The 21,691-nt window shown below is 41.4% G+C and overlaps 1 protein-coding gene across 2 annotated transcripts in view; it reads right to left on the bottom strand.

Moving 5' to 3' along the window:
- The window catches only part of EPHA5 (EPH receptor A5), a 378,771-nt gene that overhangs the window by 23,873 nt on the left and 333,207 nt on the right, over positions 1–21,691 (bottom strand). For both annotated transcript variants that reach the window (XM_075607532.1, XM_075607522.1), the window contains 2 exons: positions 20,695–20,844; positions 9,381–9,574 (listed from right to left, as the gene is read on the bottom strand). In XM_075607532.1, the coding sequence (XP_075463647.1) occupies positions 9,381–9,574; positions 20,695–20,844 (344 nt within the window). The remainder of the gene's footprint in view (positions 1–9,380; positions 9,575–20,694; positions 20,845–21,691) is intronic.

Raw genomic sequence — 21,691 nt, forward strand, 5'->3', positions numbered from 1 at the left:
CTGAAAAAGGAGAAAATGTAAGATTAAAAAGAAAAAACTTAAAACTCAAAGAAGAAAATTTTCATTTGACAAACGACGTCAAGGAAAAGAATGAAAAGCTGCACGAGCTTAAAGAAATAAATAGACTTTTGGAAGGTGAGAAGTTTGATGCAGAGCACCGACTGCAGAACCAACTGCAAGGTCTGCGTACGCACCTCGAGAAGGCCGAGTAGAAGCAGCGAACTCTGCAGGAAGACAATCTGCAGGCTGTTAAAGAAATTCAAGTGCTGCAGGAACGTCTGATTACCCAGTATGTCCCCACAAAGCAGCATGAGAAACTGAAGGCTACCCTGAGCGTCACCAAAGCATCGCTAGAGGCCAAGCTTAGAACCCAGGTGACCCGGCACAAAAGGGAGCACAAGAAGGTCCAGAAACTAAAACAAGTAACTGTGGCCCGAGCAAAGAAATTCATAGTGCTTCACAATGCAATAAAAATGTGGAAGCAAGCTCAGAGAAAGCAAAGCGTGCAGATAAATTCCCTGAGAAGAGACTTGCAAGTTGCACTAAAAAAAAGGGATCTCTCGCGGATGAGATGAAAGTTCTACAAGGACAAGTATTGACCCTGACTAAGCGTCAGTGTCCCACAGCCACAAAACCCATGAAGATAAGGGTACAGTGAGAGCTGGGAATACCGCTCGTCTGAAAGACAAGGTTGCAAATCTGAACAACCTAAACAAGCACTAGCAATACCTTCAGCCACCCAAAAGGCAATAAAAGAAGGTACACGTGCTAAATCAAAACCAGAAGAATCCTTAGCTCATGAAGCTGAAAAGATGGGACATTCTCTGGAAGTGGGTGTGGAATTACCACTTAATCCCAAAGAGGCTGAACTAGCAACCCCATTGAGTGGGAAAATGGCAGAGAGACAGCTTCAAGAGCAGAAAACTCAAAGGGCTGTTTTTAAACGCTCTGCAACTACTGCCGTACAGTCTGCCTACAATAAGACGAGCACCCAACGCGAGGGAAATGTCATGACCGCACATAGCAAAAAGACTATACTTAGAAAAAGTCCTCCTCGAGTGACTGAGGAGTGCTGATCTCAAGCACCTTCGGGAGGAGACACGAATAAACTGGAGAAAGGGCTCCAATTCCAGCGGGACTGAGGTTCTCTTCCTTCATCCACTCTCATTCAAGTCACAGAGATATCTAGAATGAGAGTGAAAGGATGGGCTTTGGCCGTGGCAAGCCCGAGCTTCCCACAAACAGGGGAGGTATGTAACAGGGGAGTTATCCCTGTTCAGGTAATGTGCCTCTAATCCAGCAGTGTGGTGGTTAACTGCTGGTAGCCAATTAACAAATACCACCTGCCTGATTAGATTGCTTAGAAAAGCCTGTCTTTTGAGACAGGAAGAGAGACTCCTTAGCTCACACCTGAGCTGAACTTGGAGACAGAGCAGAGATTCCTTAGTCCACAACTGGGCTGAACCAAGGAAGGAAAGATGTATTGAGCGACAAGCTGACCACAAGATAAAGGGGACAAAATTCTAACCTGGAGCCTGACATTTCCTGTGCACACAAGGGTGCGGTTCCAAGAGAGCAGAGAAGCTTCCCCTACAGCAGCCCAGCTAACAGATAAGACTTTCATTTATAAGACTTTTTATATCTGTTCATTTCATGCTATATGTTTGGGGCTGGGAGACATGCTTATCAAAAGGGAGTTGTGGACTGCATAGTATTTCACTAGAAATACTCCCAAGTGAATAGAAGCTTTGTTTGCCCCTTGTTTGGATGGTTTCCTGATGTTAAGGAAACAGGTGCAATAAAAGCCTTATTTAATTTCACCATAACCAGTCTCCCTTGCATACCTCTGTGAGCGTCCGCCTACACATATATATACACATACAGTATATACATATATGCTTATTTTTTTAAGTTGTGTGCCTGTTTGTCTGTTTGCTATGCATTTGGATACTTCTAAATATGTCGTAACCAAAATTTTGCATGATGGTTCCTGCAGGAACCATAGCAGGGTTTTGTCTATGTTTGGACACAATTAACAAATAACATCACATAGGACATCAGAAATGACATGATCCCCTCACAGCACCATCAAGCTACCACTGTGACAGTGAGGAGGTAACCAGGCTCTCAAATAAAGGTTAAGCCCGTTTGATTACCTCTGATCCATGATTTGGGGTTCAGGAATGTCAGCTCGAGCCTAACTGTTGTACTTGCATAAACTGTAATTGTACGACAATAAAGAAATTTGTATGTTTTTGCCTTTCATGGGATGCCAGCAAGCAGGGATTGCTATGGTATGAGTTTCAAGGGGGCTTTTACGGAGAAAGTATTGTCAGGATGCATCTAGATAGTCAGGGTCTAGAGTTGCTAGACACCCCAAAAATGTACCCAAGAATCGTGCTTGATTCCTGGATACATATAGGCACATTGTCCCATCAATATCTACCTTTGAAAATGCTTGCGCGACTCACCGCTAGGGTTACCTGCTTCAGCACAGCCCAGAAAGGTAAATGGTGCAAAGGGATGAAAAGTGTCCCTGTAACTATAAGGGGTCCCTAGGTTATGGGGGATACCCAGTTAGTGCCAGGTCACCAAGAACCTGTATAGGGGATCATGGGTTCTCCAACCATAGATAAGGTTGTGAGGGGATTTTTAAAGTCCAGTCCAAGTCCATTGTATAGTGTGTGGGGAATATAGGCTAATAGAAAATAAAGTGCAGCTTTTTATTCTATTCCCCATACCCCGAGACTTAGGACAAGTAAAAGTATATTTTTATTAACATTTGTATTTGGTATAAAATGTACTGTTGTGCGCGGTATTATGAGCTGGGACTTTCAGAACCACTGTTCTGAGTGAGCGACTGGGTTACCAACTTGGTGCCAGTGAGTCTATTCAAACATCGGACATGAAAGCCACAGAGGATGTCTGAGGTGTGAAGACCATTTGGGCAGGAGGGAAGGGCTCAAGTACCCACGTCCTGGGATTACTGGAAGTCCTCCTGACTACTATTTGCCCCACTATACTTGGAGGAGCCTAACCCAGTGAGTGGCATCTGAATAGCAAGTGGCTAAGATGGCAAAGTTGTGCATGCCCTTGGCTGATTCAGAAACCCACAGGAACTGGACTGCTCTGATTGGCCGGTAAGAAAGTTCCCACACAGTGATTGGCTGTAGTATTTTGTGAATGAACTCCAAAATATTAGAAGAAAGATCTCAGCCATCAGCTGAGAGATTCTCAAGTGCCAAAACAGTGGCGGGGTTTTTGAATGAGGAAAAAGATGCCTTTGCGCAAATAGCAAAGACCCGGATTCAGAAAAACCAACCCGGAATATTTTCTAAGTTCTGTTTTTTGCGGCCAAGTTCTGAGAATTGAACGTAGCGGTCACGGCTGTGATTTCAAGCCGATTTTAGTACCAGGATGTTTGGAGCAAAGTCCCGGTCAAGCAAAAGCAAGTCCTCCAGAGTGAAGGGAGCTGTGGCGTCTAGAACTTCATGCTGATTTGGGTTCCATGTCATTTTGGGTTAAGTCCCGGTCAACTAAAGACTCTTTTTCTAAGTACCATTTAGCTAGGAAAGTCTAGTTATTTACCCCAGTTCCCAAGTAAGTGCAACATTAGCAAAAATACAGTAGCAGACTGTATACAAAAATACAGGAGTTCCACTTCTTCAAGAGTGCAAGATCATTGTTTAAGACGAGAATACATTGTCCCACAAACACACATTAGAGGCTCTCGATTGAACACTTCAGGATCTCAGAGGCAATGAAACTAATATGGGTGGAGTTGTTGTTGTTTTAGCAGGGGATTTCAATGAAACTCTCCCTATTGACCCAAAGGGAACCTTGGCTGATGAGCTAAAAGCATGTTTAAATAATTCATATCTCTGGTGGAATATTTCCAAATTAAAGCTTCCAACAAAAATGCCAGTTCATTTACAAGGTGATGATTCTGCTGGCAGATTCGCTCAACGGCTACTTGATCTTGGAGACGGAAAACTTCCATGTGATGGACTCACAGGACTCATCAGTTTTCATGAAAACTTTTGCAACATCGTAGATGAGATAGATTTACTAAAACACAAAGTCTTTCCAAACATAAAAATTAATAAATAAAAAAATACAAAAGGCTTAGCGAACATGCCATTCTTGTTTAAATAACTGTGTCAATACAATCTACATACAAATACAACAACAATTGGCTGGAGTAGCTAGAACAAACAAGTGAATTGACAAAGTCATGTATATAAATGAAGCAGTTCAATATCACACAGAGATTCCTAACTCAATCGAACGATCTGGGATGTTGCCACATACAGTAACTTGATATTTAAAATTGGCTCACCTATCATGCGTTTGCGAAATTTAGATGCTCCAAGACTATGTCATGGAACTTGACTAATAGTCAAAAATCTTTTGCCTAATGTCCTTAGAATTCCTGATCGCCGGGTACTTTCAGCTAGTAATATATATATATATATATATATATATATATATATATATATATATATATATATATGTGTGTGCGTGTGTTGGGTCTGAAATGTCAGATGGTTTTTTACATTATTTGGCTGGCGGGAGGCAAAAAGGACGAGCCCCCGCCAGCTTGGCTTTAAATTAGGGATCCTAGGACCCCTCCCCTGTGACGGGGAGGGCGGTGCGGGGGGCGGGCCAGCGGGGAGGAAGGCCGGCTCCCCCTGGTCATGAAACCCCCCCGCCCATGGCTGGGGGGGTCGCTTTATGTACTTTTTGTGTATTTCTATAGACTGAATAAAGAGAGAGGAAAGATGCACTCACGCGACTCTCACAGGTAACGACCTGAACCTGTTCATCCAATACTGTACAATGTTCACCCATGATAGGCAGAACAAAATAGCACTCCAGAGGACTTGGTTAAATAAAAGTGAAAATATTTATTGTAGATATTGATCGATATTTCGATCGACAACTTGAACCTCTTGATAAATATTTTTCACTTTTATTGAACCAAATCTCCTGGAGTGCCATTTTGTTCTACCATTGATGGGTGAACACTGTACAGTATAGATTGAATAAAAATATGCACACACAAAAATAATAATAATGTTATCTTCAACTGCAGTGCCATGGACATTTTCTATTATCTTATACATTATCTATTATCTTATACCTTGATGTGCAAGTCCTGTTTAAAAGATTTACTCAGCGGCCTTAAGCATTGATAATTTTGGTATGTATGTTTGAATATCAAAAGGTGTTTTTTTTTTTTCCCCTCTTAACTCTGTGCTGTTAATTGACCAACTGGAACAAGCTGATTTATTGGGGAGGGGGAGGGTCATGTGACTGCTTTAGCTGTATAAAACCAATACCCCTCCTGCATTAGCAGGGACTGCATTGGCATGATATAGTGAGGCATTTTAAAGTGAGCTTTTAAGTGAGAATATATAGATAGACTATAGTTTGACTAGAGGTGACTGGGGACTGGATCTACTGCAAACTCTTCTACACATGGCAACAAACGGTGAGCTATTCTGACCACACTATGATCCATGCTGTTTATGCTGCGCATACACACTTGGCTCACAACAGCTCCATGCAGCGCTAGCTACCTCTGGCATAATGACCCTGCTTTTTACCTCCCCTTTGTTCTTTCTCGTGGTCTCATTGAAATGTTACTCTCTCTATCCACTACACACTCCCCCCTCCTGGCTCACGCCCAATATCACCATACACCCTGGATTACTCAAAAGCCTTGCATTATCTACTAAATGTTGGTGGAGAACCCTGAAAACCAGCACTCCAACCACTGCACACTCAAATGGCAAAAATGATAAAGTTACAACTTGCAAACAACCACTCAAATTTCCACTCATACTATTACTCTCTTTAGCATCTGATATTGAATCTAACCCAGGCCCTCCCACTTCAACTCTGTCCCACACCCCTGAGAATACCCCCTTCAAATTCCAAAAAGGGCTATCTGTCGCCCATATAAATATCCGGAGTCTGCTGCCCAAACTGGACGAACTAAGAGCATGGTGCCTTATGCATAAACCAAAAGCCATCGTTCTTACAGAAACATGGCTAACCCCTAAAACCCCCAATGCAAATATCGCCATTCAGGGATACTCCATTTCTAGGAGAGATAGGTCAAAGAGAGGAGGAGGGGTGTTATTCTATATTGCTGACACCTTACAGTTTACACTGTTAAATTGCCCCCCGAGCCCACCCTCTTTTGAAATCCTAGTTGGCAGAATATGCCTCCCCTTTTCTAAGCCCATCTTGCTTACTGGCATCTACCACCCCCCTAAAGCCCCTCTACAATCCCTGACTGATATCATCCAGTTTCCTGGCTCCATTTCGTCTCTGAATGAAAAGAGTGAGCTGCTAGTTCTTGGGGATTTTAACTTCAATTGGCTTGACCCTAAAAACCACAAAATCCACACACAAATTAAATCGCTTAACTTATCGCAACTCATTTCCCAAACCACACGAACAAACCTGAAATCGCACAACCATTCCTTGCTTGACTGGATTCTCTCCTCAAATTCCAGCAGAATCCAATCCTCTGGCGTCCTTCCTGACATTTTCAGTGACCATGCAATAGTGTACTGTGTAAGGAAAGTTAAACCGCCCCAATCAAGCCCTAAAGTTCTCCTCACTAGAACATTTAGAAACTTTAACCCACAACAGTTTCTGGCTGACCTTACCAACTGCCCTTGGCACAGAATCGATTTAATTCCCGACCCTGATTCCGCGCTTGACTATTTCCAATCCGAGTTCTTAAAACTCTGTCATACCCATGCTCCACTACGCAGAATAAGGGTACGGGGTGCCCACCTTCCATGGGTAACACCTGACCTTATAGCACTCTACCAGTTCAGGGATGCCTTGTGGAAAAGCCACAAAGTAACTGGCACTATCAAGGATCTCAATCACTACAGATGCCTGTGGAACATGTGCACAAGGCAAACAAGGCTTGCAAAAACACAATATTACTCTGAAAATCTCCTCCAGAATACATCAAACCCAGCTAACTTCTGGAAGGTTATCAACAACATATTCCAGCCTTCTAACCATCAACAGCCAAGTAATATCACTAAGGGAGATATTACTCTGACAAATCCCACCGACATTGCAAATGCATTCAATGACTACTTTGTGGGGTGTGCTACTGCTGCGGCCGAGTTTATTCGAGCATTTGCCCGTTCTCGGCCGCAGCAGTAAACTGGCGCTCGCCGGAGGGTGCCGGGCGCGCGCCGAAGCAGCGGAAGAGCGCCCTCCGATCGGGGCGCTCTCCCTCTCGCTGCCGGGTCCGCCGGGTCCCCCGGAACCCCCTGCCGCCGTCCCCCACATCGCGGGACACCAGGGCTCCCTCGGGGAGCCCTGGACGCGCGTGCAGGGGGCGCAGGCTCCCGATGCGCGGCACGCCGAGGGGCGGCCACTAGCAAGCCGGGAAATCTCCCGGCTTGCGGAACCGGCCACACTTTAATAAAGTGTGTCGGTAGTGTACTAACTTATTAATGAAACGCAACCCAAATCACAAACCTAATCTCATCCTGGGAGTACCCATATAGCCCCACCCCCTCCCAACACTGCCCACAATTTTCAATTTGGCCCAGTATCTGAAGAGGAGATTACACAAGCGCTCCTCAAATTACAACTAAGCAGCCAATGTGGACCTGATTTACTGCAATCTAGGTTCCTAAGAATTGGTGCCCCAGCCACTGCCAAACCAATTGCTTCCATAGTCAACTCTATCCTGTCTGCAGGCCATATCCCTAAGACCTGGAAAACTGCTAGAGTTGTCCCAATGTTCAAAAGTGGGGACAAAAACACTGTCTCAAACTACAGACCAATCTCCCTTCTCCCAATCCTATCCAAAGTCATGGAAAAATGTGTCCACTCCCAACTAAGCGATTACTATACCAAGACAAATTTCCCTAGCCAATTCCAATCTGGCTTTCGCCCCAAACACTCTACTGTAACTACCCTGCTAAAAGTTTGCAATGAAATCCAGTGTGGAATGGAACGTGGTCCTCACTGTGCAATATTCCTAGATTTTGCAAAGGCTTTTGATACTGTTGATCATGCTATCCTGCTTAACAAACTCCAGAGCTCTGGAATAGGGAAGCATGCTTTAAACTGGTTTCAGTCCTACCTATCGGGTAGATCCCAACATGTGTCCATCTCAGGCTCTAACTCCAACCCCCTGGATATCACCTGTGGCGTCCCGCAAGGCTCTGTTCTGGGGCCCCTACTCTTCTCAGTGTTCATCAATGATCTTCCCACAGCTTCTAAGGAAGCTTCAATACACATGTATGCAGATGACACAATCTTATATGCACACAGCCATAGCCTCTCCGACCTTGAACACGTACTTCAGTCTGACTTTTTGAGACTCGAAAACTGGATTTCCCAAAACAAACTGTTTTTAAACACTGACAAGACTGTAACAATGGTATTTGGGACCAAGACTAAATTTTTAAAGCTTCCAGCGACTGAGCTCCAGATTAGAACCAACACTAACACCACCCTAACTCCTGTTACTAGTTTTTAATACCTGGGCATGTGGTTGGACTCCCACTTAACATTCGGAATGCACATTGATACCCTGACAACCATGACCTATGCCAAACTAGGGGTACTTTACAGGAACAAATCCTCCCTAAGTCTCCTGGTCAGAAAGCGTATCGCACAGCAGATGTTAATGCCAATTATTGACTATGGAGACATAGTATATGGCTCGGCTCCTCAAACCCACCTTGGCAAACTTGACACCCTCTACAATTCAATATGCCGTTTTGTTCTCCAATGCAACTATAACACACATCACTGCGAAATGCTCAAAGAACTAGATTGGTCATCACTCGAGTCTAGGCGCAAAGTTCACCTTTCCTGTCTTGCCTTCAAATTCTTAATGGGCAAGCTACCCAGCTACCTGAACAAGCTCCTCACCCCTACCACATGCAGCACCTATCATCTAAGATCAGACTCCAAAAGACTGTTCATGGTCCCAAGGCTCAACAAAGTATCCGGACGTTCATCCTTCTCTTACCGTGCACCCCAAAACTGGAACAACCTACCAGAGACTCTCACATCCACCACCAGTTTAAGTTCTTTCAAATCTAAGGCTGTCACACATTTTAATCTGGTCTGTAACTGTTTCATACGCCCATAATATTTATTATCTTTAACTGTGCATGCAATGTCTTGTATATAATGTATACCCTGTTCATTTATGTAACTATTTGTAATCATGTATTATTTGTCTTAATTCTGTGCCCAGGACATACTTGAAAACGAGAGGTAACTCTCAATGTATTACTTCCGGGTAAAATATTTTATAAATAAATAAATAAATAATATGTAAATACATAGATAGGTACATAGAATGTAATATTTACCTGTTTGATGCATTAACAAGCGTCTTCAAGCTGCTTGGGTTACGGATCAACTTGTCCAACATGCTGACAATTTCTTCAAACTTGGGCCTGCTGTTCCGGTCTTTTTGCCAGCAATCCAACATGAGCTGGTAAAGAGCAGCAGGGCAATCCATGGGACTTGGCAAACGATAGCCTTCCTCAACAGCTTTAATTACCTAACAAAGACAAATTAATTTGTTTTTCAGATGTTCATCATTTTAAATAACACATTCTGGAAGTGATAGACAATTGGAAATTCTTGCAGGCTGGACATACTGATGTACTGAAGCCAAGGTTATTGCAAAGCTTATAATGCTGAGTATTACAGATTTTCCATAGGATTCAATGGCAGTGAAACCTCAGAATACCCCACCATAATATGCCAGCGGGTGCAATAGCCTTGGCTACATCTGTAACACACAGTAGTTTAAGTTTATTATAGTAAACATTTTGTTTAATGCTGTGTTGGATGAGATGTTATAGGAAGGAAAACAAAAGAGCAAAAGCTGTTAATATTATTTTACTGTAGTCAACACAAATTCCTTCATCCAGTATATCACAATCAGATCAATTATCTACCTTATGTTTTAAACTGTGCTACAGTATATATCCATTGATAACTTTTTTTTCTAAAACTGTATCCAATCTGTTCTTAAACATACAGACTTTATCTGTGATACAGCTTTCTATTGGTAGTAAATATAGTTTTAACACTACACTTACAGTAAATAAAATTGCTTTTTTTAAGAAGACCATAATGAAAAATGTCCATCCTAATAATGAATCATGGATTCAGACTGATTTTTTTACATTACATTGGCATGGCTTATTTCAATAACAAATGTATAAACCCTGTACACACATTCAATCACCCAATTTTTAATACTATTTATCCCTTGAGAGAAAACATTTAGAAAATCCTCCTTTATATTGATAATCCCAAATGGAATGGCACAAAATATTAAATTGTACAATGTCAAGAGGCTCATCATTATAAAAGAGAGCTGCTAGGGACTCAAAGAGAAGTCTTATCGGATTAGGTATTGGTCATGTGGAGGATTTGTATTAGTTTTTTTTATTATTATTATTAAAACTGCTTATTGCTAATTTTGAAAATACTGCACATGGTAATATCTATCTCCATATATAAAAGTATTGTCTAGACCTGCTGTTGAATGTCAACAAAGCAGTTTTAAAACAAATCAGCAGAACAGTAACACTAATCCATTCTATGTTTAGTCAGGATAGAAAACGTCTTTATTGTATAATAGCACAAAGGCCCAGATACACCAAGCAGTGGTAAGGAAAACTGGAGATGTTACAGTATCTCCAAAAATTAGTACATTTTGGAAGATATCTCCATTTTTCCTTATCACTGCTTGATGTATCTGGGCCTTTGTGCTATTATACAATAAAGACTGAGGGGCTTATTCTCCATGAAAGGCGTATCCTCAGATACATTTTTGGGGGGGTTGTTTTCATCATAAAATGGTCAAACTTTTTGAAAAGTTTGGAGATTGAAAAGCTTCAACACTTAGAAAGAATAGAGAGAATACTGTAAGGGATCCGCTCCTGGGTTTGGCTGGAACAAAATGGAGGTGAGGATTCAAGAAGATCGTCCCTCCACAAGAAGCCCTCATAAATTGCACTCATGAAAAATATGTTTTTAATAGGGGGATAACATTTGATCCAGGATCTAAGTAATCCTATGCAGCCATTCTAATGTGGTAAAACTAAAATAATAAAGTTTTATTGGTCATCTACAAAGAAACACAGGGTATGGCATATATATATACGTGGGAGTGTTAAAATATTGGCAGTGGAGCATCTATAAAATGGGGAGTACTCATATATGTGGGGAAGTTTCCTTTGACCCCACACAGGGTTAATACTCCCTGAGTAGAGAAACTCCAGCCACAGTTAATCACAGTACAGGGAGCAAGGGATGGAAGAGAATACCTAATCAGTAAAAAGGTATTTAAAGGGTTAATATTCCCTGGATAGACAAATTCCAACCATATTTGATTGTTGTATGCAATACAGTCGATAGCAAGGAATATCAAAGCCAAAGCGTGTATCAATATCAGTGTCCCTTTTAATTAGCTTGAAATTGTCTTTACCAGGTAACAGAGTAACCAAATTGTTGCTAGAAGTAAAACCTTGTAACAATTACCTACATCGTATATCCTCCTAATGATGTATATGCAAACCTATATCAAAAGGCAAGTATCTTAGTTGCATTGTTGCTGCATGACGCAATATACAGATCTGAAATGGAGTATTTCGCAGAAAGAGACAAGCCAAGCCTATAATGGTAATCAACCTCTTGCTTAATATAGGTGCAGTATGTAAGTCTTGAACATATAGGTGCAAAACAGACTCTTCGTTCAATCACTGGTAATTTTGATACATCATAGCAGTACCCTACTAGTATGTCACAGTTAGACCTTCTATTCTAGCGCTATAGAGAGCTCATTGTATATCTCTCACATAATATACTTTGATCATAGGCATGCATTAATGCGCAAGATAGTGTTGCTAATGAACAAAATAAGCAAAATGACAAGCGCTATACAACCAGATATCCACATCGTGTAATACTTGCCCCCCGTGCTACAGCTCCACTGCCAACGCCGTGATGATGTCACTAAAAACAGTGCTTTAGGGCTTCCAGACAAATCCCTCCCTGAACCTGCAATCAGAATCACCTGCTCTTGGTGTTACTCTGCAGCCTGCCTGTTGCTGCCTCCTATGCAGCTCTGGTGCCATTGGCTGCCGGTGCTATTTAGCTGCTGCCCTTCCCCACAGGAAGTTGCTGAACATAATACTTTCTCCAAGTAACTGTGCTTGCCACAAGCAGCTCTGTTTGGCCTGACTTGGCCTTCTCTTCTCCTAGTTCCTAGCAGACTTTGCCTTTGCCGCGCTGAAGCGGCTACAATGTTCCTCAGTGTTTCCTGTGGCGTGTCTGCACTTCTCCTGCATCCTAAGGCCTCCCTGCTCAGTAGCCCCGGTGCTACTCTCCTAGTTCCTGACAGACTTCGCCTTCGCCACACTGAAGCGGCTACACTGTTTATCAGTGTTTCCTGTGGCATGTCTGCACTCCTGCTTTTCCCATGGCCTTCCTTCCACCCATTTCCTGTTCCCCGCTCCTGCACCCACCGCGCTGCTGCAACTACGCTGAAGCGCCTTCGCCGAAGTTTTTCCTGTTGCCAAATTTTTGCCTGTGACCTCGACCTTCATTCCAGTGCCGCCTGCCTGACCCCAGCTTGCCTATGGACTACTCTGTCTTCTCAAATCCTGACCCGGCTACGCACGACTACGGACTACGCAACCCGGACCCAGCTTCATGGTCAAAGGTTGGTGTTTTCACATCCCCACCTCAGCCCCGCGGTCCGGTCCAGGTTTGTGGTGGGCATAAGCGTTACAAATACTCCTTTAAGATTGGAGCACACCTGTAATTGAATGATGTAAACCTACTAATTAGGAACTCACCACAGCCAAATAAGCTGGGATGGGCACACCTATACCCTGTAACATCAAACAGACACTTACTATAATGGACATAAATGATACATTTGAAAATATAGAGTCTCAGTGAAGGATAAAGTTGACTGATAAAAAGGGGATCATTTAAAGCTGCAGTTCAGTCAATATCCTGCATGTGTGTTTTTTTTAATAAATCAGTTCTCTAGTAAGAAAAAATACTTTTAGCATTTTCTGTTTTTAAAAAAACAACTTTGAAAGACCAATTTTCTTGTATTCTATTTTAACAACCATTTGCTAAGGCACTGCCCCTTCATGTCCTGTCACAAGCCCTGGCACACCCCTTTGTCAGCCCTGCCCTCCCTCTAGCACATGTCAGTGCAGGAGTGCTCATGAAAATTCATGAGCTTCCACTGAGAGACAGAAGCAGAAGAAAAACAGATCCCTTCACTAATTATGTCACCAAATTTTGCCGATCAATACATGGAGAACGAATTGACCTGCAGCTATACAGTTCTTTAGGTAATTAGAGATTGCCCACATGAAACTATTGAAGTAAAAAAATAAATAAATAAATAAAAGACTGAACTGCAGCTTTAAAAACAAATATAATAAACTAATGATAAAGAATCAGGTGAGGGTCACAGGTATGGGCTGGACAGATATGGTCTAGGTGGCAGGAAATGCAGAGATCCACCTCTATAGTTCCTGTTCTGTCCTGAAAAAAGGAGAGGACTGTAAGAAAATTGTATCTACGTAGATGTAAATATACAGATTGGAATACAAAACTGAGATAGCTGTCTATGTTTCCAAGTGCCCCACAGATACATGTACAAGAAATAACTGCTGGATTAATTTATGTAGTGTTCAGAGTGTACTCATGGAGGTCGAAGGGGGTTAAACAAACCGCTGAATTTCTGCTGCCTGTCTATACTTGAGCATTAAGGGGTGCATATGAGTAAATAGTGAATCTGACACTATTACAGACACGTTACTCCAAACCACGTACCTCTTAGGCACAATCCTGATATTTCTTGGAGGGGAAAAGGTTAAAATAACCCTCTCAAATGTGCTGCCTGTCTATACTTGAGTAGTAAGGGGTGCATATGAGCACCAATTGGAACAAGTATTATTTCAGACAGACATCATACCCATCCACACCAAGTCACTTGTAGGCATATTCCGGATACACACTGCGAAGTGCGGCTGAAAGAGACTGAAGCTCAGGTGGTAGTGTTTAGCCAGATACCAGAGGGAGTAGGTGTCCTGCAGGTATGCTAAAGATTATCCCCTGGTAATACCGGACCCTCAGATAATGTCTCTCTTGATGCTTGGCATAATAGTGCTTGTTCCAATTGGTGTCCATATGCACCTCTCGCTACTGACCTTACAGGCGTATTACTTCACTTTACAGCACAAGAAGAGGAGCGAGCACGGTAACGCCATTACCCCAGAGCTATCAATAATATGATGTATTTATTTAGCATGTAAAGGTTATTGTACCAATCCTATATCTGTATACTGTGCCCACATTGGGCATACTGTATATTATATTCTGTCGTCTGGTTCCAGCACTTCGGAAACCAGGGGTTAACTGTATGTTACATTTTTAAAATGTATGATCCTTTGTGTGGAAGATGTGTATAAAAGTATACAGGCTTAACACAAAAGAGATCACGGCGAGATACGGTGAGTGGCTTGGGACATTGTCGAACGAGGCAGGGCTGTGGACTCAGGTGTATTTTAAATGGCTCCACACAGGGGGACCATTGTTCGGCCCAGACACTGAGTTGCCTATCCCTTCGATGGTACTGGGAGGACATGGGGAACCATTGCCGGAAATGTGCTCTGTAGGCACATTTCCTGCTCAAATTAAGCCCACCCCCGTGGGCTGTCCTGGAAGTCCATTAACCTGTAACCTCCATTGCTCAGGATTGGTCCAATAAAGGCAAGCCCTCGCTCGCTGATTGAACCCCAAAGACAATCCGCTCTGGGCTTGGTTGGGCCTCCATGTTGGTGGATGGAGACCAAGGGATATATCAGCAGGAACCTGGATTTGGATCCAGAGACTTGATGTGGAATACTCAGTGAGCCGAAATGGATTCTGTAAATATCCGAAGTCATCGCAGGGTGTTCCGGAGACTTGTGGAGGAGTTTGGTGTGAAGCAGTGGCAGAGAATTTAGAACTGATGACTAGCAGAGAGCAAGGCAGTGCTTTCCCTAGCATTGAGGACAGTGGCACAAATTGGGAACGCGTATCGGGGAAAACTTCTGGACGGAGGTCCCCGCACCTAGTGCTCTAGGTTGTTCCTCAGTTACATCCAATAGAAAAAACGAATGGCGCACAGCCAGGGAGCCAGGTGTGGAATAAAAAACTTTTTCTTTATTGCAGCATGGTGAGAGACAAGTTCACCCCCTTGGGGGACAAAGACAAAGACCTCCTACGCGTTTCGGACCAACGGGTCCTTTATCAAGGAGTATGGGATATGCTCAGGGGGGGCACCTTAAATACCTAATTCTTAATATGCAAATTAGAAAAATCTGTGTAAAATTATGTCGATCTGTGTTCCTCAGTTACCCCAGTTGGGTGAGTATGTGTGAGTCTTATGTACTTGGTTTGTGGAATCTTTTTCCAAAAAATTCCCTTTTGTTCAACTCTGCAGTTCTGTTTAGTTCACTGATCCCTGGTGTAATTGTCATGTTCTCCCGTGGCACTGTATAGGGCTAGTATACTTACAAAATGTTTTTTTTTAATCAATAACAAAGCCAGACAAACAAAATGTAGGCTAAATTAACATATTCTCAGCTTTAGGGAAAGGGAAGGGGGACCCTCGCTAAAGCCTACTCGTAGTCTTGTAGGGAGGTGCTTCACTGGGCAATAATCAACAGTAACAACCACAAAAGAGAAAAATGAATTCCAGTATATGAAGCACTCCGTTCCCTGTGTAGTGAGTCAGTAGTTAGTTTAGGTACTGTAAACTAAGTTTTTATATTCAAAATACAGGGGTAAAAAAAAAACTGTGCACAAAGAATTAAAACACTATGGTTTGCTTAATAACTATTAGTATGGTTTAAAAGCTGCTTAAAAAATTGATTTCAAACATTCTAGACATTTTAAGTTGATTTGTAACAAGCTGATCTAACTTCTTTTTTACTATAACAAGAAGACTAAATATGTTTAAATGTCCCTCATAGTATACGACTGAGAAGAAGAAGGAGCTGGTGCATATCATATATAAAAAATAAAACGGGGTGCTAACGTGTAATGCATGTGTGTCTGTCCAAGTATGAAATGAAAAGGAAGAAACGGGGTCACACCAATCAATGCAGGAATGGAATACCTAGAGATGTGCATGTACACTGTAGTCCATGGCCCATTTACTTATATACAAACACACACAACACCCTGTATATATATATTTATGTCAAAAAGGAGTGCTACTAGGTTTGTCATGTTGGCTGTAGCATTGGGGGTTTCTGTCCATTTACTTATAAACCTCCAAATACAATCACATACTGAATGTGGCAAAAATCAAATAAGCTTTATTGGGCATGACAGAAAAATATTTCAGTATTGCAAAGCATGAATTATAGGGGGATGGATATAATGATTACACAGTACATGATTAACAAGGGGTAGGGTAATGTTTAAACAGTACATGGGTAACAAATGCACACAGGGATGTGGGGTTTAGCGGGCGTCTCTCAGCCTGTGGCAGGTTCTGATATAATGTGCAGCCAGTTCTGCTGTGATTTTGTCTTCTCCTAGGAGGATTGCTATTTTTTGGTTCACTTCGATATTATTAAAGTTCTGGATAAGAGCTGTTGGCACTCCTTACTTCAGAGTATTGTGTGAAGCAGTAGGAAATGTGTTTCATCGTCTATCTCTCCTAGCTCACATCGCTGGCACAGTCTCATCTCCCAGGACTTTCAGTTCTGTCTGCGTCTGCCTGTTTCTATTTCCAGGCTGTAGACACTCATTCTGTACTGGCACGTCTGTCTCTACTTCGGGTCATTTACCTTCAGTAGGTAGGGTGCCAGGGTGAATTCTCTCTGTAGGCTATGATAAATTTCCAGCTTCTTTGAGCACTGGATATCATTTTTCCACAACAATGTATACTGTTCCTTCATTTCGCTGGCGATTGAGTTGATTTTTTTCTTGGCAGGCTGCTGTCTGTGTGGTATTTTGCTCTGGGAGTAAGAGAAAAAGTTGTTTGATGGCACAAGGTTTATTGAGGAGCTCTTTGTTATTCATTGATCTGTAGCAGTAAGACTGTGGGTGGCTGTTGTTTAGGTGAGTTCAGTATTTCAGTGCTCTCTTCTGTATAGTGAGCAGTAGAGGAAAGCGGCCTTGCTCAGCCCGGCATTCACTCCTTAATGTACTCCTGTATTCAGGCAGAAGGTGTTTGCAGAATTTCAGATAATTCCTGATTTCATCAGAGGTTTAAGTCAGTTCTATGAAGAAACACGGAGAATAGTGGACAATAGCAGAAACTCAAACCACAAGTTTGGGGCATTCTCCATTGCTGAGGCTGATCTACATTGATAATGGTTCTCTATGAAGCAGATTTGGAGTATTTCACAGCAGAGACTGGAGATCTTGATATTTAATGAGATTTAAAGATCGCATTTTTGTGAGTGCAGCACTTTCTTATTTTTCTTTCATATATTATAGTGTTAAAACAATATTTTGCTCTGGAGCATGTGCTTTCTTTTTGGTTTTAGATTTTGTTTCCTGTAAGCAGCTACATTAAGACACATTGGGGATCTTTGTTCGACTCTACTTGATCTGGACCTGTGAACTCTGAGGGATTACTCAATGAGAGATTCTCCTTGTTATACGATGTTTGGAATAATTATTACTCAAGGATCATGTACCTTTTCATATAGTATATCAATTTTCTGTATTTTTGCATTTTTCATGGAATAGTTTATATATTAATGTATAATATTTTTATACACTTGTATTGAATTTTATCTCTGTTATTTTTATTATTAGACAAAGAAAGTTATGGTGTGTAAATACGTCACTCCACTGTACAATGTTCAGAAAATAAAAATACAACTTATGAGCACATTCTCGTCGCAGACAGGTCCACAAATCTGCCTTTCTCCATTTTCTCTTAGCATCAGGGCTGGCTAGTAAAATTGCGGGGTTAGGTGCAGGGCAGTTGTGCGGGGCCTCTTACCTTCTCTTCTGCAATCTCTTCCTGTCAGTGTCCTTCCTCATGGCGCGGTGCCGTCATGCGGTGTCCCGTTGGCATGGCAACGCAATGACATTTGCCGCCATGCCGCCACGAGGAAGGACTCTGACAGGAAGAGATCGCACAGGAGAAAGTAAGAGAGTTACAGAGGCAACGCGTTCTCTCTCCCGACAATCAGTTTAATTGTTGTGGGGAAGAGCGTGGAGCCTCTGTAACCACGGAGCTCGGGGCAGAGGAACCACCATCAAGTCAGCCCTACTTGGCATACAATGTTTCCACTGCTGCCAGGGAATCTGGGTAGTGATATGCAAATGAGCACTCACTTTTCCAGCACAGCCTGGGTTAAAGAAGTGCATAGCCAGTAAACCTACTCACAGACAGCTATTTCAACCGTTTTGGTCTCATTAGTGTGAGGTTGGTTATTAGCTATGCAATGTGAAGCTGGTAGTGGGTATAACCAGACACAAAGAAAGTTATGGTGAGTAAAAAAGTGACAAAAACACCTCCCCCGTACAGTGTACAGCACAAAAATACCACTTATGATCACATTCACATGTCACTTTGCAAAGCTAGTAAACCATCCTTACACAGATGAGACCAAAAAGGCTGAAGCAGCTGTCTGTGAGTTGATTTACTGGCTATGCACTTCTTTATCCCAGTCTGTGCAGAAAAAGCTGTGTAATACGGTTATATTGGTCCATGTTAAAATGGGTAAGAAGTAAAAGGTGACACTGTGAGTGCTCATTTGCATGTCATTACCCAGAATCCCTGGCTGCAGCGGAAGCAGAGATAATAGGGGAAGCCAGGTTTGCAGGCACGTCTGAGACATGTAAATGTACCCACAAGTGGTATTTTTATTTGCATGTTTATTATTCAAACATATAGACACTTTGAATAAATGACACATTGTCTTCACTCATTGAGCATTTAGATATTAAGGAATTAAGCCATCACCCCTTATAAGGTATTATTCATTTATTATCAATATATTTTTATTCTCTATTTACACACTATATAAGCACTATTTAGTGCCATCGTATAATTTTTTTCCCCACATATATAAATAGTTGTTATTTATTTAAAGGAAGTAATACATTGAGAGTTACCTCTCGTTTTGAAGTATGTCCTTGGCACCGAGTTATAATGAAAATTACATGGTTACAAATACATAGTTCCAATACGTGAAAAGGGTTATACAGTACATTATATACAAGACCTTGCATGCACAGTTAAAGGTAATATATATTATAGGCGTTTATAACAGTTACAGACCAGATTAAAATGTGAGACAGCTTTCGTTTTGAAAGAACTTAGACTTGTGGTGGCTGTGAGAGTCTCCGGTAGACTGTTCAGACAGTTAAGACGGTAGACGTTTAAGCAATTTTTTAAATGTAATACACATCTTGAGCCAGAGAGGTTTCTATAAAATCAAACATGTGTGATTGTTTTGGGCAAAAAAAAGTTAAAAAAATTACTGTAGATAATAAAATCTGTAGCTTGTAAAATCACTAACCAATGATAGCAGCTGCTGCTGTAAATTGACAAGAGGACGATGCATATGACAAATGCTTGTCTTGAGATCAATATTGCAGCTAAATCCTATTTTATACAATTTGATAAACAGACTTCATGAACTTGGATATGTTATATGTCATGGTGCACATCACCACGTAATGAGGAATGTAAAACCATTAAATAAAGTTGTGCTCTTCTTCTCTTTTCTATTTATGTGTTCATCTTTTCACACAGTACATTCACTGCATTATTACGATTGTTTCTTAGAATCTTGCTGTGCATAAACAGTTTCCTCAATTGATTCAGAGATGTACTTGCAATCAGTTTCAGTAGAAGGTTGCATTTGATTAGGTGATCAGTTTAGTATATATGATGCGTAAAGGTGCATTTCTTACTTTAGACAAGCTAATTACATTTAGGATCATGCTTCAGCATCTTTAATTGCAGTTTGATTTTTCGTTTCAAGATCACGCAGTGTCTAATAAAGTGTTTTCCTGATTTATGTGCCATGTTATTAGATTAATTTGACCGTGGCAATGTTGCCTGCCAACTGCAGGAGACTCAACCAGTGTTTCTTCTAAAGTTTCGTTTCTCTGCGAGGGATTCGTTTTAGGCGCAGAGAAATCACTAAAAAAACAAAAACTCTTACTTGAATGTGGCATTTATTTTTACTTTGCTGTATATTTGTATATATTGTACTGAATTAAGCTATCACTACTCCCTCTAGAAATGTTTGATACATAGATTACACAGTTCATTTTGGATAAAATACTGAAAAGGCTACAAACGGCATCTACATGTCTCACACAGCCTAAAGTGCAAACTACAGATATTCCGATTCTGTTTTGCAGAATGTAGACTCTGAGATTTTCCTCAGTTATCAAGTACCCTGTCCATACACTTATGGTTCAAGTTAATGGGGTCACATTGATGGAGCCCTAAGATAAATGGCTACTGGAAGTATTGCAATGTGTATTCTAATATTTGTTTACAAAATAAATATTTTTTTAGTGCAAATAAAGCACTAAAGAGTAATTGACACTATTCTACAGTACATCCTATATGCAGACAGCAGACTTTTGTTAAACACTTACATCTTGGTTTGTCATTTCCCAATAAGGCCTCTCTCCATAGGACATTACTTCCCACATTACTATTCCATAACTCCAGACGTCACTTGCAGAGGTGAACTTACGAAAGGCGATGGCTTCAGGAGCAGTCCATCGAATTGGTATCTTTCCTCCCTGTGAATGGCAGAGTAAGGGATATTTGTGATTATGGTATAGTTTGTGCGCCATTCCTTTTCCATGACTGATGATTGATGAATTTTTTTTACATCCAGTTCCAATAATAAGACAAACAAGGAAAAACAAGTAAAGTATGTAGCCATGCCCATACAAATCCTGGAGACAAATAGGCCCATATGTACTAAAGGGTGCCAAGCTTCAGCATGTCTTAACGGCCATTCTTTAGCTAGGTTGTGCACCCTAGGCTTAGCACCGTTTAATGAATATGGGCCTTGGGCGACATGTCATAGGGAAGAAAATACACATGATAACTTTTAAACCAGTATCTTAATGCAAGTCAGTTTATAGATAACTCAAGACAAATACAGTGATCTTTTCTTTAAATCAGTTACCATATGCCTTGGATAACATGAAAGAAAAAATCAATGCAATAATATGGAGGGGGGAAAAATTAGGGTGGGAGATTGGTGATGCAAGGGCACATACACCTGACTAAGAGATCAAAATAGTTTGGCGACTAATAGTCTGTTTTTGAATCTTATTAATATTCAGGAACTGCATCCAGTATCTCTTGAAACTACATTGCAAACATACAGTCTGTGACTGCAGCCAACTTAATTGTGTTGTTAACTGTGAATGGTTATTCCTTACAGCAAGTCTGTCTATAATTTATATGGTATCTGCTATCATTGTACCAAGACTGTCTATTTGCCTGTCTACCTGTTTTCCATCTATCTGTCTACCTTGTGTCACATGAAACAAACCGTAGAATAAGATGAACTACAGAAGGTACAATAAAATTAAAGATTTATTTAGTCCTTAAACCAGACTGTATCATTGCAGA

This window comes from Ascaphus truei, chromosome 1 (genome assembly GCF_040206685.1).
Source record: "Ascaphus truei isolate aAscTru1 chromosome 1, aAscTru1.hap1, whole genome shotgun sequence".
Classification (NCBI taxonomy): domain Eukaryota; kingdom Metazoa; phylum Chordata; class Amphibia; order Anura; family Ascaphidae; genus Ascaphus; species Ascaphus truei.